At 42.3% G+C, this 26,557-nt stretch overlaps 1 protein-coding gene across 2 annotated transcripts in view; it reads left to right on the plus strand.

Moving 5' to 3' along the window:
* Positions 1-286: 286 nt before the first annotated feature.
* Positions 287-26,557, plus strand: part of LMOD1 (leiomodin 1) — a 47,972-nt gene continuing 21,701 nt past the window's right edge. Inside the window, exons 1-3 of one of the 2 annotated variants that reach the window (XM_089653626.1) lie at positions 287-355; positions 455-757; positions 24,503-25,882. In XM_089653626.1, the coding sequence (XP_089509752.1) occupies positions 545-757; positions 24,503-25,882 (1,593 nt within the window). In that variant the 5' untranslated portion in view covers positions 287-355; positions 455-544. Of the gene's footprint in view, positions 758-24,502; positions 25,883-26,557 lie in introns of both variants that reach the window. The other variant, XM_089653625.1, reaches the window with a different exon arrangement.

Below are 26,557 nucleotides of genomic sequence, written 5' to 3' on the forward strand. Positions count from 1 at the left end.
AGGTAGAAGAAGTGTATGGTGCAGGGCATGTATATGGGGAAGGGGCAGAAGTGGAGATGGCTCACATATCAGATTGTAGAAAGACCAGGATTAACCCTTCATTTGTATACAAAGATCTCTTGCTGCAGTTTTCCTGTCTGCCAGCCCTCAGTGATTTCCATAAAAAGCGATGTATCCCCTCTCTAAATTTGGGCATGAGTGGAACTTTCACAGGAATGTCTTGACTGGGAGCTCTGGGGAGTGTAAGGGGGAGTGCCCGAGGACAGAGTCAGACAGTCCATGACAGTTCCAACAACACCATCCTTTCCTTGTAGATGCAGGGGGACACACCTGCGGGGGCTCCCCAACTCCACTAGTAGGATTTAATCTCACTCCAGGAGTTAGGAAGATTGCCATATTAGATCGCAGGGTGGCTATGCTCTTCTCCTAATTTTCTTCTCCATCCGCTGTTTAGGGGCCACTTCTTGGAGAAAGTCCCCTTGGCTCTGCTCCTGCGTACTCCAGATCGGTGCAGCTCTCCGCTTTGTACTGACATCCAGGCATCATGTCCAGGGTGGCCAAGTACCGGCGCCAGGTGAGCGAGGACCCGGACATTGACAACCTGCTGTCCACCCTGTCCCCGGAGGAGATGGAGCAGCTGCAGAAGGAGCTGGATGCTGGGGACCCGGACGCTGGCTTGTCTGCGGGGCTGCGGAGGGACCAGACCGAGAGGGCATCCAGCCAGAGGGAGAGGGAGAGGCAGGCACAGGCAGCCAAGGTAAGGCTCACCTACTCATCCCTTCTTCTGGATCTACAGCCAAAGCACAGTGCCTGGCAACCAGTCAGCTTGCAGCTTTCATTTTCAAAGTTTATCTGAACAAACTGAAGCTAGAAGCTGATTGGTTACAACTGCGGAGTCTGGCAGCTCCAGTTTTATTAAATCCCCTCCACCCCAGCTCTATCTGTAAGGGCCAGTTCACACTATACAAATGCAGTCCAGATGTATTCTGGATGCGTTTCCGCAAGTGCGTTTTTTATGCGTTCCAGTGCATTTTTGATGCGTTTTTGACACGTTCCAGTGCGTTTCTTATGCATTCCAGTTCATTTTTTCCCTTCTATTTTTCTTCAATTTAAGGGCCGGTTCACACTATAGAAACACAGTTCAGATACGTTCTGGATGTGTTTTTGCAAGCGCGTTTTTGGCATGTTCCAATGCGTTTTTGATGTGTTCAAGAGCAGTTTTTTATGCATTCCAGTTCATTTTTCCCCAATTTAAATAGGGACATGTGCGTTTTGGTGCATTTCAGTGCGTTCTGGTGCGTTTTAACGCGTTCCAGTACAGTTCAATGCAGAAAACAATGGAGCATGTTCTACTTTTTTTTTCTACAACCGGAACGCACTGGAACTGCAAGCACTAATGTGAACTATGACACTGACAACCATAAAACCTACTTTCTGTGCATTTTGGATGCTGGAAAAAAACAACTGAAACGCATGTAGTGCGAACTGGCCCTTCTGGCCGGTTCAACACTATAGAAATGCAGTCCAGATGCGTTTTGGATGCATTTCTGCATGCGTGTTTTGGCATGTTCCGGTGCGTTTTTATGTATTCCAGTTTATTTTTTTCCCCTCTTTTTCTTCAATTCAAATAGGGACATGTGCATTCTAGTGCATATGTGGTGCGTATTGATGCATTTTGTATTAGCTTTACTGCGTTCCAGTACACTTCTGTGCAGAAAATATGCAGCATGTTCTACTTTTTTTTCTGCAACTGGAACACACTGGAACTACAAGTACTGATGTGAACTATGACATTGACAACCATCCCAACCATGACACCACCTGCATGGAGTTTACATGTTCTCCCTGTGTCTGCATGGTTTCCTCTGGGTACTCCGGTTTCCTCCTACACTTCAAAGACATGCTGATAGGTGAACTGGATCCTGTCTAAATCGGCCCTAGTATGTGTATGTATGAATGTGAGTTAGGGGCCTTAGATTGTACGCCCCTTGAGGGTTAGGGACTGATGTGAATGTACAATATATATGTAAAGCGCTGCGTAAAATGACAGCGCTATATAAGTACCTGAAATAAATTTAACTTACTTTCTGTGCTGTCAATCACAGCCAGTAAGCCAATCAGGAGAGGGAGGGGGCGAGCCACGGCTCTGTGTGTGAATGGACATGCAGAGCCACGGCTTGGGATCGCGCCTGATCAGGTGCCCCCGTAGCAAGCTGCTTGCCGTGGGGGTACCCGACAGAAGGGAGGGACCAGGAGCGCCGGCGGGGGACTTGAAAAGAGGAGGATCTGGGCTGCTCTGTGCAAAACCACTACACAGAGCAGGTAAGTATATACATTTGTTTTTTGTTTTAAAGCATTACATTTGTATCACTTTTAACTTTGGTTAAAACAAAAATCTATTCAAGTATGTATTTAGGGCCCTTTTACACTTGAAAAAAATGCAGTAATCATGCATATGCGTTTTTGCTGCATTTTCTGGACTCCTAACTCTCATCATGCACCTGTGAAACTTGGACATGTGATTCAAAAACGTACCAAAAACACAGTGCAGGTGGGTTTTTTATTTTTTTTTTCCTTTCATTCCAATGAGGAGGTGCGTTTTTTATGTGTTTTTCCTCACTGGACAAAGCACTTCCCACAGGTCTGTTGTGTTTTTGATGTGCTTTCTATCCACTTCAATGGAGGGATGCGTTTCTGCAAAAACAACTCACCCAAGCTCTACTGCTAATCAGAAAGATGTGAGTGGGGTGCTGATGCTCAGGCTAATTTTTTAATCCAAGATATGTAGCAATATAGCCGGCTACTTATTTCTTCATCATGATATCGTTATTAACACATAGTAGAAGATGTAAAATCCATAAAACTGACGCGTTTCGGCCACAGCCTTTCTGAAAGCTAGCTTTGAGAGAGGCTGTGGCCGAAACGCGTCAGTTTTATGGATTTTACATCTTCTACTGTATGCTAATAAAAATATTACGATAAAGAAATGAGTTGCCGGCTATATTGAGAGAGGTTGTGGCTGAAATGCATCAGTATTTACGGATTTTACATCTACCGTGTGCTAATAAAGATATTATGATGAAGAAATGAGTTGCTGGCTATACTGAGAGAGGCTGTGGCCGAAACGTGTCAGTTATTTATGGATTTTACATCTACTGTGTGCTAATAAAGATATTATGATGAAGAAATGAGTTGCCGGCTATATTGAGAGAGGCTGTGGCCGAAATGTGTCAGTATTTACGGATTTTACATCTACTGTGTGCTAATAAAGATATTATGATGAAGAAATGAGCTATATTGGTACACATCAGGGATGCATTTTTGGTGCATTTTTTTAACTGAACACACATGCACCAAAAATGCAGCAAGCAGGATTTTTTTCACTGCAACTGAAATGCTGCTGGTCAGTGTGAACAGAGCCATAGGATTTAAAGGGATGCAGTGTTCTTCTGCTTTTTTGAACTGAACAACTAAACAAAAATGGATCAGAAAGCAACCCAGCACTAAACTCTGGTTAAAACAAAATCTGTTCAGTCATGCTCTTTAGGGCCTTTTCTCATGGCTTTGTTGAAAAAAAACACAGTAAAAATGCATACACATTTTTGCTGAATTTTCTGCACTCCTAACCTTAATCATGCACCTGTGAAACTTGTGATTCAAAAACGATCCAATAATACACTGCAGTTGGGTTTTTTTTATGCTTTTTCCATCCATTTCAATGAAGAGGTGCATTTTTGTTGGAATTTTTAAACATGCACTAAAACTGCAGCATGCAGGATGTTTAAAAATGCACCACATCTTCAGTGCACTTCAGCGCAAGGGATACATTTTTCACGCAATTTTTCTTTTGCTTTTTTTACCCACAAAACACATCAAAAACAGATCAATGTGAAAGGCCCCTACTCATAAAAGTACCTTCTATTGTTCTCCTATTTCAAATTCTTTTCTTTTTGCTGCTGTGATCTGACTTCCTGTTAGAGGGTGGCTATGTTCATTCTCCATGGTGTCACTGTATGTAAGAACATCGTCACCCTCTCTTACTCACTTCTGAGATAGTCCAGGGACTATGGGATTTGTAGAGTGCATAGAGTAACACACAGGACTGCAACTAACATGCACTGCTTGTTCTAAACAAGAGGACGTGAGAGGAAAAGGAGAGGTTCAGGAGCTCATGGAGGATGTTACAAGGAGGCAGAAAAACACAGTAGGGAAAAATAGATTACAGGTCCAGTAAAGTGATTCTAAATGTTAATTAAAAAAAAAAAAAACAACAACAAACATGATATACTTACCTGCTTCGTGCAACGGTTTTCCACAGAGCAGCCCTGATCCTCCTCTTATTGAGTCCCCCACCAGCACCCCTTGCCCCTCCCCCCAGCCAAGTGCCCACTATAGAAAACCGCTCGTTATGGGTGGCACTTGTGCAGGCTCACTCCCGATTCGGCTCTGTGTACCCATAAGAATCACTGACCAGGTCTCAACCCCGCTTCCGCTCCCTCCTCCCTGGCTGTGATTGACAGCTATTGGCTCCCACTGCTGCCTCTCTGCCCAATGAGGAAAGTGAGAGCTGCTGCTGAATCGAGATCGTGCTTAGGTAAGTGCCAATAAGGAGGAGGGAGCCAAGAGAGACACTGCTGTTGTGCACATCTCTGGATTGAGATCAGACTCAAGTGAGTTTGCACACAGAAGGTCTTTTTTTTATGTTCATGCTTAGAAAGCGTGAAGTAAAAAAAAACATTCTGCCTTTTCAACCACTTTAACCACTTGCCTTCCAGAGGATTTACCCCCCTTCCTGACCCGGTAATTTTTTGGGATACGGCACTGCATTACTTTAACTGACAATTGCGCGGTCATGCAACGTAACACCCAAATTAAATTTGTGTCCTTTTATAGAAATAGAGATTTCTTTCGGTGGTATTTGATTGCCTGTGCACTTTTAATTTTTTGCGCTATAAACAAAAAAGTCCGACAATTTTGAAAAAAACCCCAATATTTTTTACTTTTTGCTATTAACCACCTCCCGCCCAGCCTAAAAAAAATGAAGACCGGGCGAGGTTATCATCGATCTGGGAGGGCGTCATATGACGTTCTTGCTGGATCTCGCCTTGTGCGTGATTGCAGGGGTGCGCTGTGGCAAGATCTGTTACTGGCTGTGTACCTTGGACATGGCCAATGACAGACCTGTGTAACAGCCCCGCTGCCAGTACCATGTGACCTGCTGTGACAAATCACAGCAGGTCACATGACAGTTGTAAACAATAGATGGCTTCCTTTCATGCCATCCATTGTATACAACTCTGTCTAGCTGTGAATGGTCACAGTGATCACATGCACAGGCTGGGCCAATCACAGCCCATCTGTACCATGTGATTAGTCGTGGCCAATCACAGCTAATCACAACAAAAAAACCTGAATGAATCGATTTCATTCAGTTAAATGCTTGCTTATAGCAAAGAAATTCACTTCCCCAAAGTATTTTGGTCATAGTGTAATATGAAAAAAAAATCTTAAAAAAAGAGAAAAAAATTTAATAAAAAATAAAAAAAGTTATTACATTTTCTTTTTCGTACTGTCACCAGTCAGTGTCCCTGATCACCGCCACACCAGGTATATGATGATGCTGTACTGCACTGGTGACAGTATGTTAAAAAAAAAGTGAAAATTATTTTTTTAATTTCTTCATTTTACAAAAAATTATGACAAAAAAATTACTACTTCAAAAAAGTCTCCCTGCCTCTTATGAAATATGTCAGACTGTCTACTTTGCAAAAAGGGGTCATTTGGGGGATATCTGTACTGTTCTGAAAATTTTGGGCCTCAAGAAATTAGATTGGCTGCCAGTACTTCAGGAAAAACATTTTTTTTTCAAAATTTTTGTGTTTTTTTTGTTAATTTAGAAAAAATATAAATCTCAGTGGTAATTAAATACCACCAAAAGAAACCTCTAGTTGTGTGAACAAAATGATAAAAATGTAGTTTGGGTACAGTGTTGCATGACCGTGCAACTGTCATTTAAAGTGGGAGAGTGCTGAAACCTGAAAATTGGCCTGGGCAGGAAGTTGGTAAAAGTGTCCGGTATTGAAGTGGTTAAACATGCCCAGTAAAAAAAAATTAAAAATCAAATTTCATCATACATTTAGGCCAAAATGTATTCTGCTATATGTCTTCGCTAAAAAAAATCCCAATACATGTAAATGAATTGGTTTACGTGAAAGTTATAGCGTTTACAAATTGCGGTATATATACTGGAATGTTTTGTACTTTTACTAGTAATGGCGGCGATCAGCAACTTATAGTGGGACATTCTGACATTGGGGGGGACTCACTTGGTGTCACTGACATCCCCAGTGGCACCAATACAGTGATACAAATACAGTTAATAAAAATCACTGACACAGTACTAATGGCACTGGGCAGAAAGGGGTTAACATCTGGGGTGATCAAAGGGTTAACTCTGTGCTGTTTTACTATGTGGGATGTGTGTGTGCTTCACTGTAAGCACACTGCTTTGTATGGCTCTGCTATGCAGAGCCATACAAAGCAGTGTGCAGGAGCTGACAGGGGGAGAGATCTGTGTTGTTTATACACAGGTCTCTCCCCTTTTCGATAATACTCACCGGGTGCCGGCAGGTAATCACCGGCCAGGACCTGGTGATCGACTGCCGAGGCTGCGAATGGTGGCGCAGGTAGGTAAGCACGTGCCCTCTAACCAGAAGTGCAAAATCACGTATATATACGTGATTTTGTGTACCCGCCCTGCAGCAGTATTTCTGCTATGGGGCGGCGCAGACCCGGTTAAGTAGTAAGACATGTATGGGTGGATTCTGGAGAATAAGGATCTTTTAGTTGTTTAGTAATTGTTTAGTGTTACTTTAAATTCTATGTAAGCCTGAACATGCATCTTAAAAACCATGACATGCTAAAAGTAAAGTCATTTTAAAAAATAGTAAATTTGCAGTTTTATATTAAAGCGTGTATATACCTAATTGTAAAAATTGATAGTATTGCAGCTTAGGAGACCTTAGATGTGGTGGCTGCATTAGTTTTCTTTTTTCCCCACACCTTCTCATTATTTTAGTTTGACAATCCTGCTGTTAACTCAGTGCAGGGAGTGTGTTAGGACTACATAAAACCTCCATCACTTCTCCAAAACAGGGTGAGGTGTTTTGTAGTCCATGGAGATAGCAGTGAGCAATGCTAACTGATAACAGTCCAGAGGCATTTTGCTTTTCATCCTACCTAAAACACAGACACTGACACTGATACTAAATGTAAAAATTGTTTTTTTTATAATCCCGCCTAAATAGACTGACCCTGACCTTTTACTTTGACCTGATATAGACTCCAGAGAGAGAAATATATTACAAATCATTAGTAGTTCAGTTTTGGGCACCAATTCACATAAAGAACATTGGGGAACTGGAGAAAGTACAGAGAAGGGCAACCAAACTGATAAGAGGCATGGAGGAGTTCAGCTATGAGGAGAGATTAGAGAAAAGTGAATTTATTCTCTCTGAAGAGGAGATTAAGGGGGATATAATCATTATATATAAATACATCAGTGGTTCATATAGTGAACTCGGTGTAGAGCTATTCACCCTGAGATCATCACAGAGGACAAGGGGGCACTCTTTACATCTGGAGGAAAAGAGATTTAATCTCCAAATACGGAAAGGGTTCTTCACAGTGAGAGCTGTGAAAATGTGGATTAGACTCCCTCAAGAGTTGGTTCTGGCCAGCTCAGTGGATTGCTTTAAAAAAAGTCCTGGATTCTTTCTTGGATACACAGAATATAACTGGATACTAACATTTATAGGTAAGGTTGATCTATATCCAATTGCCTCTCGGGGGATCAGGAAGGAATTTTTTTCCCTGCAGGAGCAAATTGGATCATGCTTTGCTGGTTTATTTTGCATTCCTCTGGATCAACTGTGGGCGTATAATTAAAACTTTTTTTTTATAGTTGAACTGGATGGACTTTTGTGTTTTTTCCGGCCAGACTAACTATGTAGCTGTGTGTAAGACCTTTTTGACCATAACCTTGACCCTAACTTTAACTGACACTGACCTAGATCAGAGGTCTCCAAATTTTCTAAGCAAAGGGCCAGTTTATTCTTTCAGATTTTAGGGGGGCCAGACTGTGGCCAGCAGGAGTGGATACTTTCCTGCGTAATAAAATGTCTAGCGAGCGCTACCTAGAAACTGAAATAATTGTGTGTCAAGAGAGCTGCTAGAACACCAAAAAAGGTAACCAATACACCTTCCAGGAAAGTATGTAATTAATAAAGGTGCAGCGCTGTAAATGGTAATCAAATATAACATGCAATATACAAATCGTCTTTCAAAGTGCAATACGTGGTATTAAGCTGGTAATGACAGACAAGTGATAAAACGTCCAAGTGAGGAGACGTGTGATGTGGAGATCCTGTGAAGTCACTGCTTATGGTGGAGATATGTGATCCAGAGGTGATAGGTAATGAATGAACAGAATGCGCACTCACCAGAAGTGCATATTACATACGCATTAAGGAGATCTCCTGTATCATCAGGCACATGTAAGCTCCTCCGTATTCAGGTCAGGCTGCATTCGCTATCATCAACTGGTCACCGGCACCACAGGATTCCAGGGTTCATCATTCAGTCACAGCATCCAGGGTCACCTTTTAGGACAGGCACTGTGGAGGATGGCACTCACGAAGAGAGCCTAATAAGGGACACCACATAGTGTGATACTGTTTGGATGAACTTTTATTCAATGTAAGGTAAGTAAAATCACAAATACTGACCAGAAATTAAGGATGGCCACCAGCGGTGGCTAGATGTCCAGATGCTGTACCCCCCCCCCCCGAAGCATTTCGTGCTAAGCACGTATTCATAGGGTGCAGAGAAATTTTCCTGCCATCAGTGGGAGTAAACATTGTCACATTCAGTATGAGGTGGGAGTATTAGTGCCCCATCACTGGTATCATTGGGAGGAATACTGGCCCATTATTGGTGCCAGTGGGAGAAATGGTGACCTATTTTGTTGATATCAGTTGTTAGAATAGCGTGTCTTATCAGTGTAAGGAATAGTGCCCCAAAGGCCAGATACAGGCAAGCAAAGGGCCACAGTTTGGACACCACTGACCTGGATCAAAGTTAAACTAGCTATTTTTTTCTTTATTTTTACACACACTGTTCTTTGCTTACATTTTTCTGCTCTTATAAGGAGAAAAAGATACAATGTATCTTTTTCTCCATTCAATAGGAAAAAAGCATACGTGGGACAGGCTGTACTATGACTGATCACTGTGATAGCCAATCAGAGGCTATTGCAGTGATCATGTGCCTTCTATTTCCCAGTCGTTTATATGAGACCTGGGCTCTTGGTGAGAGCCTGGTCCCTATGCAGAGAGTGCGCTGTGCAATGTGCTCTCAGCACAAACACAGAGATGCATATATGCAGCCCCATAGATAAAGATCCATTTATGTGATACTGTATATATGCGTGAACCTTTCAGGAAGGGGTTAAATGATAACTAAAGGCAAAACTTTGTTGTTGTTTTTTTTTTGGACAGAGTGTATAGGGATTAGAACACCTGTAGGATTTGTATTGCTGTGTGGGTCACCGTTAGGGAGATTAAACCTCTATATTTGTCCTTTTTTCACTTATCACCAAGAGTAAAAGTGAAAGAAAATCTCAAATTTTGGTTTGGCACCAGAACAAAAAAATGAGGATAATCTTCCATTGGGGACACTAGTTCTAGTGAACATGGTGACAAGCGATTTCTGCATTTTGGTGGAATTTCCTGTCACTTCCTGTTTTATCTGTGGGACAGGATGTGAAGGGAAATGTCTTCAATGGGACACGGATGACAAAAAACAAAACTGTCAGGGGGTTATAATCCTCACTTACTCTACCAAAAATAAAAAGGTTTGCCTTTTGTTCCACTCTGAGGCTCCGTTCACACCAATGCGTTTTTTTATGCTTTTTGCAGAAATGCACTACAGTCCCATTAACATGGTTTCCTATGGAACATGTTTATATCTATGCTTTTTTGAGCAGCTGCGTTTTTGGAAAGGGTCAGGGATTTTTTTTAAAAGCAAAAAGTAGCGTTTTTGCTACAATAGAGTTCAATGGAGAAGCTGCTGAAATGCATGGTAGTGCATTTTTGCCGGGTTTTGTGTTTTGCATTTTTATTTTCCCCAGCAATAAAAAAAAAAAAACACTTTAACAAAAAAAAAAGAACTGAGCAAAACGCAGTAAAAACGCTTGTGGAAAAACCCAAAACAAACTGCAAAAAGCACCGGAGAAAGAATCAAACACAAAATGCAAATATGTGAACCAAGCCTGAGTAAAGTGGGAATTTCAGTTAAAATGTATCTATGGTCACAATGTAAAATCATATATTAATTTCCACATTATATTTCAATTTCTAGCCTATTCCTATTAATCAGAATGATCTTGAAGTTTGTAAACATACATTGTGTAGATCCCCACACATTTTCTTTCTTGAATTGTGTGACACGTATTCACTATGTCCTGTGAGCAGGCACTGCTGTGTCACACATTTCACCGAGCCTGCCTTCTGATCTACAGAGGTGCTAAGAGAAGGTTTCAGGAGGCAGAGTCAGTACAGGAATCACTGTTTGCAGGCAGCAAGGTACCATGGGATATGTAGTCCTTAGAAACTGAATGTAAACAGCAGAGGAGAAGCTGCAAAGCATGCTGGGAAACCAGGAAGTTGTGGAAAGAGATAACCAGCAGACAGGCAGAACTCACAACATGAAAGATTTTTTAAGTAAGCTTATATTGGATTGTCAAAAATAACTTTTGTTTGTATTGTTATTACAATGCTGATGTCAAAAAGTAAAGTATATTCTGTGATCATAGATTTTCTTTAAAGCGGAACTGCACTGCATCTGAGCACCACAACCCATAAATGCTATTAAATTCATTTTTTATATTCAAAGCAAACTCCCCCCATCCATCCATGTCTCCATGCTTTATTTTGCTGAGAAATCATTTTGAACAGCTCCCCCTGGCATTTCTGGCACTGGCCATCTTGAGTAAAGGCAGATGATTCATGTATAATTTACTTCCTGGAATCCATATGCCCTTAGCTCAGGCATTGGTTGAGCTGAAAACCCTCCCTTCCTCCCCTCCTGATGACTGCAGGGATGTATAACATCATTTGCCTCAGCACGGAAACCAGGAAGCAGCTGAAGAAATGCAAAAAAAAAAAAGGTTAAAACAAGTAAATATGATATACCGTACCTTCCTTTCTATTTACAAATGCTAGCAGCATAAGGGTTAAAAATAGTACACGTTAATTGAGAGAGCACATTTACGCTTTAAAGTGATTGTAAACATTCAGGGTTTTTATTTTTAAATTAACAAACATAGTATACTTGTTCTGTGCAGTGGTTTTACAGAGAGCAGCCCCAATCCTACCTTTTTCGGTTCCCCCCTCCTTCTTGCTTAGTGCCCCCATAGTAAGTCGCTTGCTATGGGAGCACTCGTGCATGCTTGCTCCCGAGCCAGCACCGTTTTTTCATTGACACAGTCAGCCTGGCCCCGCCCCTGCTCCCTGGCTATGATTAACAGCAGCAGAAGCCAATGGATCGCGTTGATGGCTCTCTTTCCAATGATAAGAGAAAGAGCTGAGAGACCTGCTGGATTGGGCTCAGGTAAGTATAGGGGGGGGGGTTGAGGGAGGGAGCTGGTCACAGAAGAATGCATTACGTCTAGGCTCACACCTAAGCATTTTACGGTGCATTTTGCAGGAACGCACTACAGTTCATTTAATATTATTTTGTATGCGACACGTTCACATTTCTGCGTTTTCACCTGGTGTTTTTTTGGAAAGGGTCAGGGACTTTTTTAAACGCAAAACGGTGCATTTTGGATCAATAGACTTCAATGCGGACGCTGAAGAAATGCATGTAGTGTGTTTTTGGCACATTTTGTATGCATTTTTAACGTGTTTTAATCTGCCCAGCAACAAGTTGGCAAAAAAAAACATAAAAATTGCATCAAAAATGCATGTGCACATATTCTTCTAGCATCAAGACTTACCATTACTAGATACTGGAAAAAAGACTTAGTGCCTTCTCTAAAAGAAGTCATTGAGCTAGTCCAGACCCACCTCATCTATGAGAAATCTTTATCTTACCCAAACGATGGAATTACCAAATTTGACAAAGCTTGGAAACCCTGGTCCGACTGGTTCAGAACTGTAACCTAAGATATTATTATGTTTAACATTTTTTTGGATACCCTAAAATACTTATTTCATGGAACTAGTAGGATTGGTAGGAATTATTCAATTTTTCCTTTTTCTCTTTGTTAAACTTTAACGCAGCACCTATAATGTGATATTGTGTAGTTTTTCACTGTCCTATTTTTGTTTTTTTTGTTGTTGTAACTATATTTTTAAATCCAAATAAACATTATGGAAAAAAATACAGGTGCAAAAACGCACTGCAAAAAGCACTGCAGAAACGGATCGAACACAACTGCATAGGTGTGAACCTAGTCTAAGGTAAAAAAAGGATGTAATATCTTTATCTAAGAGTAAAATATACATTTTGAGCATACAGTCTACATCATGCAATCACGTGCAAGCAACATTTTTTTTCCCTTGCACGCGATTGGATATATTTTTTGCAAAGTACATTTTCACCACTTTTACTAAGCTAAGGAAAAATTCCTTTGCAAAGTGAACAGCCTATTTTCCTTTAGTAATTCAACCTCTTTGTATCTTGCCTTATGCCAATGGTAAAAATGCCAGTGTATGGTTAGAACTGAACTGGGTTAGCTTGATTATATTACATCCACTTCCACCAGCAATGTTTAGGTGAAACATTTGGTTTTCACATGTATGAATGATAAGACTGGATCATGATGATTCTTTCATGAAAAGTAGTGTTGGTGTTGATTCATCAAAATTAAAACAAAGCAAAGAAATGGAAGTTTCTGCTAATGTTAAAGCGGTAGTAGACCGCAGAAAAAAAAAAAAAGTCCCCTGCAAGGTAATGTCATAGTGTGCTAGTATGCATAGAATACCAGCATATTATGTAAAATTTACCTTAAAATAGCCCTGGTTCACACTGATGTGGTGTGGAATTCGCAGCATTTTCAGTGCGAATCCCTCACCGCATCAGAATCGCACCCGGTTCATGCGAACTGCTGCGGGTGGTTATGTTAAGTTAACAACACCCCGAAAACAGTCCGCAAAAAGCGGTGCGATGTGCAGAATCGGATCGCATAGATGTGAATACCCATGCGATGCGATTCTAGTGCAGAACAAAAAAAGAGTCCTGCACAAAATGTATGGCTTCAATCGCACCGCACACAAATCGCATGTGATTCGCAGAGGAATGCAGTGCGGTTCCTGTGTGAATCACATGCGATTTACTGCACCGCATACATGTGAACCCAGGGAGGCTTCCATTTTCACCTGTCCTCTTCCGGGTTTGCGAGCTCCGGCCTTCTGACAGGCCTGATAGCGATGATGATACTCTCGTGCATGCACATGGGAGTTCTGGGCCATGGCACACAGCTCTGAAGGAATGGCACGGGTATGCTGTTCCTTCAGAGAGCATGCGCCAGCTTAAGTGAAGAGAGAATATCTCCTAAATGGTACACTTTTAGGAGATATTCATTTTACCTACAGGTAAGATCTATTATAAGCTTACCTGTAGGTAAAATTAAAAAGCAGAGTTTACAACCACTTAAACCTTCCATTTATTAGGAAAAAAAAATAGGAATTCTGATTGGTCTCTGTGGGCAACAACCTCAGTTTGTGCTAGTTGTCTTTTCTCCAGTTTAGATGATTAGACTCATTGCACGGCTGATTTGCCTGTGTCACACTAGATTCACACCTATGTGTTTTCCGCAGAGTTTTGCAGAAATGTACTACAGTCCATTTAACATGATTTGTTATGGGACATCTTCACGTCTCAGCGTTTTCACCTGGTGCATTTTTTGGAAAGGGTCAGGGACTTTTTTGAATGCAAAAAGTTGCGTTTTGCTTGTATAGACTTCAATGAAAACGATGCAGAAAAGCATGTAGTGCATTTTTTTATGTGTTTTTGCTGCATTTTGCATTATAAATTTGCCTAGCAACAAGACTTAAAAAAAGCATCAAAACTGCGGCAAAAACGCAATGCAAAACGCACTACAGAAATGGATCAAATGCAAACTGCATAGGTGTGAACCTAGCTTCAGACCAATTGTATATGTTTAACCATATTAAAATTAAGTCAATAAATGAATCAGGTGAATGGCACCATATCGCACCAATGAATGTAACGTGAACTATGTTCAGTTAAGATAGTTAGGATGACAGGAATTACTCAGTTATCAAGGCTTGTTAAGGGAAATAGAGAATGCACTTGCTAACATCACCTTTTGAAAATGATAGTTGCCTGGCCATTTGTGGGGTGGACAGTGAGCATATGAAATATGCAGTTAGAACAGATGTGCACACATTGACCTATGATGTTAATTTAGAGGCATTTAAAACGTATTTTTTTGTTTAGACATGCTAGCTTAAATTTTTACTGAGAAATCTAAAACATTTCTTCTTGTTCAGGGACCTTTCTGGGGTCCATACCTACTGGGAATGTAATTTCTTCTTGGTTGTCCAGCTCAGATTGCATACAGTAGGGGTAGATTTACTAAAGCTGGAGCGCTTAGAATCTGGTGCATGGTAGCCAGTCAGTTTCTAACTTCAGCTTGTTCAATTAAGCTTTGGGAATAAAACATTGAAGCTGATTGGTTTCTATGCAGAGTTGCAACCTTCCATTTCAGTAAATAACCCCCAATAGTTTACAATCACAAAAATGTTGACTCGGGAAAATCTTTTTATTCGTCATATTTCATAATACTGCAGTAGATCTGAAATGATGTCATGCCTAGGTGCTTGATTTTATACACCTGTGGCCATGGAGGTGTTTGGAACACCTGAATCCAATGATTTGGAGGGGTGTCCCAATACTTTTGGCATTTTAGTATACAAGTGAAACTCAAAAAATTAGAATATCGTGCAAAAGTTCATTTATTTCAGTAATGCAACTTAAAAGGTGAAACTAATATATGAGATAGACTCAATACATGCAAAGCAAGATAGTTCAAGCTGTGATTTGTCATAATTGTGATGATTATGGCTTACAGCTCATGAAAACCCCAAATCTACAATCTCAGAAAATGAGAATATTGTGAAAAGGTGCAATATTCTAGACTCAAAGTGTCCCACTCTAATCAGCTAATTAAGCCATAACACCTGCCAAGGGTTCCTGAGCCTTTAAATGGTCTCTCAGTCTGGTTCAGTAGGAATCACAATCATGGGAAAGACTGCTGACCTGACAGTTGTGCAGAAAACCATCATTTACACCCTCCATAAGGAGGGAAAGTCTCAAAAGGTAATTGCAAAAGAAGTTGGATGTTCCCAAAGTGCTGTATCAAAGCACATTAAGAGAAAGTTATGTGGAAAGGAAAAGTGTGGAAGAAAAAGGTGCACAAGCAGCGGTGATGACCGCAGCCTGGAGAGGATTGTTAGGAAAAGGCCATTCAAAAGTGTTGGGGACTTTCACAAGGAGTGGACTGAGGCTGGAGTCAGTGCATCAAGAGCCACCACAAACAGACGGATCCTGGACATGGGCTTCAAATGTCGTATTCCTCTTGTCAAGCCGCTCCTGAACAACAAACAACGTCAGAGGCGTCTTACCTTGGCTAAAGAAAAACGGACCTGGTCTGTTGCTCAGTGGTCCAAAGTCTTCTTTTCTGATGAGAGCAACTTTTGCATCTCATTTGGAAACCAAGGAACCAGAGTATGGAGGAAGAATGGAGAGGCACACACTGCAAGATGCTTGAAGTCCAGTGTGAAGTTTCCACAGTCTGTGTTGATTTGGGGAGCCATGTCATCTGCTGGTGTTGGTCCACTGTGCTTTATTAAGTCCAGGGTCAACACAGCCGTCTACCAGGAGATTTTGGAGCACTTCATGCTTCCTTCTGCAGACAAGCTTTATGGGGATGTTGACTTCATTTTCCAGCAAGACTTGGCACCTGCCCACACTGCCAAAAGCACCAAAACCTGGTTCAATGACCGTGGGATTACTGTGCTTGATTGGCCAGCAAACTCGCCTGACCTGAACCCCATAGAGAATCTATGGGGCATTGCCAAGAGAAAGATGAGACATGAGACCGAACAATGCAGAAGAGCTGAAGGCCGCTATTGAAGCATCCTGGTCTTCCATAACACCTCAGCAGTGCCACAGGCTGATAGCTTCCATGCCACGCCTCATTGAGGCAGTAATTGCTGCAAAAGGGGCCCAAACCAAGTACTGAGTACATATGCATGCTTATACTTTTCAGAGGTTCGATATTGTTCTATGTACAATCCTTGTTTTATTGATTGCATGTAATATTCTAATTTCTGAGATTGTGGTTTTGGGGTTTTCATGAGCTGTAAGCCATAATCATCACAATTATGACAAATCACGGCTTGAACTATCTTGCTTTGCATGTAATGAGTCTTTCTCATATATTAGTTTCACCTTTTAAGTTGCATTACTGAAATAAATGAACTTTTGCACAATATTCTAATTTTTCGAGTTTCACCTGTATGTGCATGTTTCAGTTTAATCCCAAATCCCAAATTTGCCTTCTATTTTAAGAAGTCTCTTCTGTGCTTTGAACTGGTTTAGTGGAGGGCTTTTTGGTTCCCTTTAGATAACTTCAGCTCACCTTATGGGCTGTATAAGATAAGAAAATCATACAAAAATGTCTGTACAAGGAACGATCGGCCAATTATCTGATCATTAGCATAGTGCTTTTGACAGCGGATTCCAAATTTTCAGATTAAAAAAATCAGGGTGCAAGCTAGAAAATTCTTATAGTACATGGACACAACATCCGATTTTCATTTAATGTATACAGTAATCATACAGAAATAATTGAATAGATAAAAACATGCATGAACGCTTCCCTAAATTCATTGTTAGTGATCAGTATGCCAAAAGTGATGTGGTAATTTTATATTAACCCCCTTGGTGCCGGTGCCTCCTGGCCCTTTAAGGGTTCCAGAAGCCGGGAGGCTGGGCCGGGTTTAGGGTCATGTGACCGCCGTGGCATGCCGTCACAAGATCGGGAAATGTCCCGATCGAAAGAGGAACATGTGTGCTGGGAGAGCGCAGGGCGCGCTCTCTCAGCACATATGTCTTTTTTAATAGAACACAAATGTGCGGCCGCTCAACGTCTAGGCCCAGACGCCGGGAGGCTGCACATTTGCGTTCGGCAGGCGTGAAGAGGTTAATAATATCTTTCTTTAAAACTTTGACTTTCTTATATAAGTTGTATTTGCTGTTTATTTAATTCTCAAGTTTTTTTTACGTGAGGCTCAATCATTATATTTTAAGCAAATTGATTTAAAGATACAGTTAGGACCATATATATTTTGTCACAGGCACAATTTTCATACTTTTGGCTCTGTATGCCACCAGAATAAATTAAAATGAAACAATCCAAATTAATTTGAAGTGCAGACTTTCAGCTTTAGTTCAAGGCGTTGAACATAAATATCAAGTTCAAATTTTAGGAACTGCAGTCATTTATATACACAGTCCCTCCATTTTCAGGGGCTCAAATGTAATTGGACAAATTAATATAATCATAAATAAAATGTTCATTTTTAATATTTTGTTGAGAATCCTTTACTGGTAATGACTGCCTGAAGTCTGGAACCCATGGACATTACCAAAGACTGTGTTACCTCCTTTCTGATGCTTTGCCAGGCTGTAACTGCAGCTGTCTTCAGTTGTTCTTTGTGGGTCTTTCTGCCTTTAGTTCTGCCTTCAGGAAAGTGAAATGCATGCTCAGTTGGGTTGAGATCAGGTGATTGACTCGGACATTGCAGAATATTCAATTTTGTTCCTTCAAAAGTTCCTGGGTTGCTTTTGCAGTGTGTTTTGGATCATTGTCCATCTGTACTGTAAAGCGCCGTTGTCATGTACCTGGTTGGGGAGCCTGATGGGGAGAGGAGGCGTCCTCTTACTACTCCCTTTTTGCTTTTATTACTCTACTACCATGTGAGTGTTCCTACTTTTTATTATATATTAAAGTGGTCTGCTGCATTTAAAGGCGCTTCTTCCTCTCTCCATCTTCTCTGAATGCCTGCGCTTGAATGCCACGATTAAATCTTTATCGTGGATGTTAGATTCCGGTTCCCATGAATTGTCTTCAGGTCCATAACCTTTCCATTTAATTAAATATTGGAGTTGGTTCCTCCTTTTCCTACAGGCAACAATTGTTTCTATCTCATATTCCTCTTCGCCGTCGATGATCACTGGTTCAAGTGGCCCCAATTCCCGACCTGGAAAGGGGTTAGAGACTGCAGTCTTGAGCAACGATACATGGAATACAAGATGGACTTTTAGTGATTCTGGTAATGTGAGCTTGTATGCTACATCGTTAATCCTCCTTTTTTACTGGAAAAGGTCCCACGAATTTGGGGCCTAACTTCTTTGAGGGACAGGTTAACCTTAGATTGGCTGTTGACAACCATACCGCTTCGCCAGGTTCCAGGACCAGGTCCCCCTTCCTGTCAAAGAATATCTTATTGTCTAACTGAGCCTTTGAGATTGTCTCCTGTAGCATCTTGTTGTTCTGTTGAAGGAATTCAAAGGTATCTTGGACTGCTGGGATTGCTGATTCAGGCACTAGATTGGATAGGAATGCAGGGTGAAATCTATAGTTAGAGAAGAAGGGAGACTCTTTTGTGGCCGAGTGTTTCGAATTATTGTATGCGAATTCAGCCAAGGGTAAAAGTGATACCCAGTCATCTTGGGAAAAAGACGTGAAACAATGAATGTATTGCTCCATGGTCTGGTTGGTTCTGTTTGGCTGTTGGTCTGAGGGTGATAGGCGGAAGAGAGTGAGAGTCCCACTTTCAACTTCTCGCAAAGAGCTTTCCAGAACTTCGAGGTGACACCATGGAGCCTCACCACCTCTCTTATAAAGATTTGGGCCGTTTCTGCTGCAGACGGTACTCCCTTCATGGCAATAAAGTGGGCCATTTTTGAAAACCGATCCACTTTAACAAAAATAGCCGAACATCCTTCTGATGGTGGCAATTCTATAATGAAGTCCATCTATATCATTCTCCATGGACAGTCAGGAACTGGTAGAGGCCTTATTAATCCCCAGGTCTTGCTTCTGTTACCCTTGTTCCATATACATGTGGGACAGGAATTTACATAAGCCTTGCAGTCCTTCTCCCACTCAGGCCACCAGAACAGGTGCTGCACTAGGTCTAAGGTCTTGTGGACCCTGAAATGTCTTGCCAGCGGATGGTCATGACAAAGCCTTAAAATTGCCAGTCGGGTAGTTTCTGGTATAAAGATTCTGTTCCCTGATCATAGTAACCCTTCTCTAGAGGACAGAGTTATTCCTGGAGGGGATGGTGCCCCAAAAGATGCCTGCTGAATCTGCGAAAAAAAAGGTCTGGTTGTAAAAGACAGATGTTGCCTGTTGAGAGTACTGTATCAGGGGTAGGAGGATCCTTCGGGTCATCAAACATCCTAGACAGAGCATCAGGTTTGATATTCATAGAGCCTGGTCTATAGGTAATGTGGAAGCTGAATCTGGAAAAGAAGAGTGCCCACCTGGCTTGTCGGGGTTTTAAACGTTTCGCAGTCTTCAGGTGCTCCAGATTTTTGTGGTCGGTGTAGATCAGAATGGGGTGTGCTGCTCCCTCCAAAAGGTACCTCCATTCCTCCAAGGCTTATTTGATGGCCAGTAATTCTCGGTCCCCTACATAGTAGTTTCTCTCCGCTGGGGATAGCTTTCGGAAAAAGAAAGCAACAGGATGAAGCAGAAGTTTCAGACCTTGCTGCTGCGATAGGACGCCCCCAACAGCACTCTCAGAGGCATCTACTTCTACCAGGATAGTGCTGTATCCGGATGGCTTTATATGGGTGCTGAGGTAAAAAGTCCCTTTAATGCGTCAAAAGCGTTTTGGGCTTCCAGTGTCCAAAGGAATCGGATTCCTTGTTTGGTCAGTTGATTGATAGGAGTGATGATGGCTGAGAATCCCTTGATGAACCTCCTGTAAAAGTTGGCAAAGCCTATGAAGCGCTGTACTCCCTTTTTATCAGATGGTGCAGGCCATTCCAGGATGGCGGAGACTTTCTGGGGATCCATCTTGAAGCCCTCAGTGGATATAATCAACCCTAAGAATTGAATGCTCTGGCATTCAAACTCACACTTTTCTGGTTTTGTGTAAAGTCCGTGTAGTTGGAGGTGACCGAGGACCTTCTGCACATGACCCCGGTGAAGTTCGATGGATGCAGAAAAGATCAGGATGTCGTCAAGGTATACAATCACAAAGATGTCTAAAAAGTCCCTGAAAAAGTTGTTCACTAGGTACTGGAAAGTTGCAGGGGCATTACACAGTCCGAAGGGCATAACTAAGTACTCGTAGTGCCCAAACCTGGTACGGAAGGCTGTTTTCCACTCATCTCCTCTGATCCTTACGAGATTGTATGCCCCTCTTAAATCCAGTTTTGTAAATATGGTTGCAGATCTGACCCTCTGGAATAGTTCTGGGACTAGTGGCAGATGATATTTGTTCTTCAGCGTGATGTTATTTAATTCGTGGTAGTCCACACATTGACGGAGGGAGTGATCCTTTTTTTCCATGAAGAAGATCCCTGCACCTGCTGGTGAGGTGGAGAGTTGAATGAACCCCTTTTTGAGATTATCTTCGATGTAGTCTTTTAAAGCCTCCAACTCACGCTCTGTCAGTGGAAAGATCCAACCGAAGGGAATCTCAACTCCAGGTAGAAGTTCGATTGGGCAGTCGTAGGGATTGTGAGGTAGAAGACTGTCTGCACCACGTTTACTGAAGACATCCAGAAAGTTATGGTATGCTGTCAGAACCATTTGGCTTACTTCGGTATCATTTTCCATGCATAACAGGGGCCCGGATTGAGCAGGATCTTGGGGCAAGCAGTGCTCGTGGCAGTAGGCCGATTGAAAGTCCACTTCACCAGATACCCAGTTTACACTGGGGTTGTGGGCCTGCAACCATGGGATCCCCAAAATGACTGGAAACAGTGGTAATGCAATAACATCCAGGTATAACTCCCCAGACGGAGATATTACCACAGGAAGTGGAATCGTTTCCTGTGTGACTGCCCCAGACCTAATGTTAGATACGTCAGCCAGATATACAGTCAGTCTCTGAGTCTTGGCCTTTAAGGGTATCTGGTGTTGCAGAGTGAAGGTTGTGTCGATAAAGCAACTGCAGGCCCCAGAATCAATGATAGCGGGTACTGGCAGGGTTCTTCCCGAAAGCTGGAATGAGATGGAAATGGTAAGGTGAGCAGGGTTGATAGTTGATAGTCTAGCAGGCAGGGTGGTCAGAGACTTATGTAGCTTTGCAGGGCAGTTCCATTCGTAATGGCCAGGTTTCCGCAGTAGAGGCATAGGTTGTACTGTCGGCGGCGTTGACGTTCCTCCAGGGTAAGTGAGGTTCGTAGAAACCCTCTTTTCATGGGTTCAGATTCATCAGTATTGGGTGAAGCAGGACTGGTTGGTGCCATGCTCGCTGGAGGTGGTACCCTGGGTAGCATCCACATGGGGCGAACTTGGCCTGCGGATCTTTCCAACCTTTGTTCCCTAAGTCGGCGGTCAATCTGGATAGCCAGGTTAATGAGTTCTTCCAATGTGTTTGGTACCCCGACTTGAGCTAGCTCATCTTTAAGGGGTTCAGCTAGGCCTAAGCAGAACTGATATCGTGGGGCAGTGTCATTCCAATTAGTATCGGCGCTCCAAAGCCTGAATTCTGTTACATAGTCCTCAGCTGCCCTGCGACCCTGCTGGAGAGACTGTAGTGCGGCTTCTGCCGATGCAGATCGCTGGGGATCATCATAGAGCAGCGCCATAGCCTCAAAGAAGCGGTTTAAGGAACTTAGCTTGGCATCTTCCTTCTCCAGTAGATGGTGGGCCCATGCTTGTGGTTTGCCCTAGAGGAGTGAGATCACAAACCCCACCTTGGTTGCCTCTAAAGAGTGGGGTTGCAACGCAAAATAGAGTTCACAGGTGTTGCAATTTGTGGTGGTTGCCAGATCTTTCAGGTGTAGGAACTCTAGGTTCAGGGGGCAACATCACCATGGCTCCTGGAACGATAGTTGGAGTGGATGTCGCTGCGGTGCTAGCAGAGGGTGTGGGTGCAGATAAAGTCTGAAAACATTTTTCTAGACGGTTATAACCCTCTTGCAGGCCCTTGGCGGCTTGTGTCAATGCCGCAATGTGCTGGCAGATCTCTTCCAGAAGAGAGGCCCCTTTCTCAGGCTCCGACATGGCCTTCTGGTACTGTTACGTACCTGGTTGGGAAGCCTGATGTGGAGAGGAGGCGTCCTCTTACTACTCCCCCTCAGAGCCCCTGATAGTGGGAACAGAGGGCGCAGAGCCAGGAGTGGCACGAGTGCTGGGGTGGGTCTGGAGCCGGTGGCAGACAGTTGAAGACCCAGGAGATCCGGATGCAGGCCAGGTGGGAATGCAGGAACGTGGGTGCAGCAGCAGGTAGGTCTGGCAGCAATCAGGATGCAGACCGGGAACGGACACAGGAGTGTGGATGCAACAGCAGGCAGGTATGGAGGTAAGCAGGATGCAGGCCAGGTGCAGGACCGTGGGTGCACCAGGAGGTAAGTATGGCAGCAATCAGGATACAGGCCAGGTGCAGATATAGGTAAGTAGGTGCAGCAGAGTGAGACAAGCTGGGTCAGGATCAAACGAGCAAATGAAGTACAAGGGAGCAGGCAAGTGGATAGTCGGGGATAGCCGGGGTCGGTGCAGGCGGAGTTCTTTCTTAGTCAGGGTCAGATCAGATACAGGCAACAGAATCAGGTTATGGAGTGCAGAATGCTATAGACCAGCAGGCATTGACTGAACTGTATTGGAGGTTTAAATAGCCCGCCTTGCGGTGACTTGTACGCTACTGCGCATGCACGCACTCGCACGCTCCTGCGCATGTGCACCTGAGCACTCGCGCCGCCGTGGCCAGAGGAGATCTGGCGCAGTCGCACGGCTGCACGGAGGAGGGATCCCTGACAGTCGTCCAATCAACTTTGCTGAATTTGGCTGAATCTGGGTTGACATTATATCTCTAAACACTGCAGAATTAATCCGGCTGCTTCTGTGTTCTGTCACATCATCAATAAACACCAATGATCCAGTGCCACTGGAAGTCATGCATGCCCAAGCCATCACACTGCCCCCACCATGTTTTACAGATGACGTTGTGTGTGCTTTGGATCATGTGCTGTTTCAAGCCTTCTCCACACTTTTTTCTTCCTGTCATTCTGGTACAGATTAATCTTAGTGTCATCTGTCCAAAGAATGCTTTTCCAGAACTGGTCTGGCTTTTTTAGATGTTTTTTAGCAAAGTCTATTCTGGCTTTTCTATTCTTCAGGCTTATGAATGGTTTGCACCTTATGGTGAAACCTCTGTATTTGCTCTCGTGAAGTTTCCTCTTGATTGTAGACTTTGACAATGATACCCACCTCCTGGAGAGTGTCCTTCACATGTCTGGATGTTGTGAATGGGTTTTTCTTTACCATAGAGAGGATCCTGCGATCATCCACCACTGTTGTCTTCTGTGGACATCCATACCTTTTTATGTTGCTGAGCTCACCAGTGTGTCTTCTTTCCTCAAAATGTACCAAACTGTTGATTTGGCCACTCCTAATGTTGCTGCTATCTCTCTGATGGATTTGTTTCATTTTTGAAGCCTTACAATGGCGTGTTTCACTTGCATGGACAGCTCCTTTGAATGCATGTTGTAGGTTCATAGCAATAGATTCCAAATGCAAATACCACACTTAGAATCAACTCCAGACCTTTTACCTGCTTAATTTAATGAAGAGATAATGAAGAAGTAGCCCACAAGTGGCCATGAAACAGCTTTTGATTCAATTGTTCAATTACTTTTGGTCCCTTGAAAAAGAGGGGATCGCTACTCTTAAGAGCTGGAATTCCTAAACCCTTCCTCCAATTTGGATGTACTGTACATACTCTCAAATTAAACCTGAGAGTGTGCACTTTCAACCCATATCAATTACATAACTATAGCTTGAACATGTTTTGGTAAGTACATGAAAAAAAACTAAAATTGTGCCTGTCTCCAAATATATATGGACCTAACTGTATATATGCGTGTGTATATATACAGTATATAAATAATGTAAAAACAGCCATGCACCAGAGCGACATAAACACACATCCATGCATCTCTCTATCTAGATGTAAGCTCCAAGGAGCAGGGCCCTCCTTTCCATCTTGTATTGAACTGTATTGTTGCTGTATTGTCTCCCGTTATATTTTAAAGCGCTGAGCAAACTGTTGGAGCTATATAAATCTTGTATAATAAAAATAATATCTATTTTTTCTATTTTGCAAAGAGTTTCTACTTAATATGTTCCGTACGCTAAAAATATTTAAATTACCATTTTTAGAGTGAAAAAGTGTCACAGAAGACACCAGAAGAAAAAAAGACAGAAGAAAAGGGAAAAGAGCCTAGTACTCCAGGCCTCAGCAAAACACCAGAAGACAACAAAACTAAGGCAAAAAAAGACACAGAAAAAACAAACGATGATCGAGTTAGCAAAATGAGGGAAAGATTTAGACAAGAAAAAAATAGTAGTGCAATGGATAAGGAGAAGTTGGAGAGGACTCCATCTAAAAAACAGGAAGAAGAAAAGAGTGCAAAGCAGGCAGCAAAGGACAAAGCAGTAAAGGAAAGCACCGATGAGAAAACAGAAAAGGTAGTTGAAAAGACAGAAAAGAAGGAAACGGCAAAGCTTCAGTCTGAAACTAAACTGGATAAAAAAGCAACTCCAGACAAAACTCAGGAGAAACAAGATAAAGCCGAAAGAGTCCAAGCTAATAAAAATATATCAGAAGAGAAGCCACCAGCTGATCAAGACAAAAAGAATGCAAAGAATTCAAGCCAACAGAAGACTGAAAATGGAGCTAAGAACACAACAGAAGAGAATAAGGACGACGAGGCATCAAAAATCTTCGATGAACTTCTAGAGAAAGTGAAAAATAATGAACCAGAATTGGTAGAGCTCAACCTGAACAATTCAGAGTGTATTACCATAGACACCCTAATGAGTTTTACAGAGGGCTTAGAGTTCAACACTGTAGTTAAAACATTTTCATTAGCGAACACACGTGCTGATGACCACATTGCTTTGGCCATTGCTGTTTTGCTCAAATCCAACAAGACCATTCTTAGTATCAATCTGGACTCCAACCACATTACAGGCAAAGGTATACTGGCTATTTTCAGAGCTTTGCAGCACAATGATACACTGACAGAACTACGCTTTCATAATCAACGTCACATATGTGGAGGGAAAACTGAGATGGAGATAGCAAAGATTCTAAAGGAGAATACTACTCTTTTAAAACTTGGGTATCATTTTGAACTAGCTGGTCCCCGCATGACTGTCACCAATTTGCTGAGTCGCAACATGGACAAGCAAAGGCAGCGTAGACTGGCAGAACAAAAAGCACTAAAGGAGGCTGAGGCCAAGAAGAACTGTTTAGAAGTTCCCAAGGTAGTTCCTCCCCCAAAAGAGCCCCCAAAACCAGCAAAACCAGTTTCAAACAAAGTCAAAAAGGATGTCCCCAAAAAGGATGGGGTGCCTGCACCACCTCCTCCTCCTCCACCAATGGCACCCTTGGCACCCCCTCTCGAAAACATTAGGAACTCTTTGTCCCCTGCATCTCGAAGAAGGATAGAAGAAAAGACAGGACCTGCAGAGAAGAACACAAGAGACAAACTTCTGGAATCAATTAGGTCAAGCAATCTTAAACAGCTAAAAAAGGTAAGAGGCATAATACATACACATTCTTTTAGAGATAACTGCAGATTTTTGCAAAGAATAGGCAGAATTAATGTTTGTTTGACCCTAGTATGGCCATTGTGTACTCTAGATGACAATGTACCATGAAAATCAAAACATACTATAAGTCTGGATTTTGAAGATGTCTTCCTCTAATAGAACACACAAAGGGTTTGATATTGCCAGAGCTCCTTCTTACACAGTGCACATGTATGCTATGTGATGTTCTCCACATCATTTATTTTGTTTAACCCTTTGAGGACCAAGGGACGTACAGTCAGGTCCATAAATATTGGGACATCGACACAATTCTAACATTGTTGGCTCTATACACCACCACAATGGATTTGAAATGAAAAAACAAGATGTGCTTTAAATGCAGACTGTCATCTTTAATTTGAGGGTATTTACATCCAATTCAGGTGATCAGTGTAGGAATTACAACAGTTTGCATATGTGCCTCCCACTTGTTAAGGGACCAAAGTAATGGGACAATTGGCTTCTCAGCTGTTCCATGGCCAGGTGTGTGTTATTCCCTAATTATCCCAATTACAATGAGCACATAAAAGGTCCAGAGTTAATTTCAAGTGTGCGTTTGCATTTTTGCAGTTTGCATTTGGAATCTGTTGCTGTCAACTCTCAAGATGAGATCCAAAG

The sequence above is a fragment of the Staurois parvus genome, unplaced genomic scaffold (genome assembly GCF_062004578.1).
Source record: "Staurois parvus isolate SC_StPar_1 unplaced genomic scaffold, SC_StPar_1.0 ptg000717l, whole genome shotgun sequence".
NCBI classification, from domain to species: Eukaryota; Metazoa; Chordata; class Amphibia; order Anura; family Ranidae; genus Staurois; species Staurois parvus.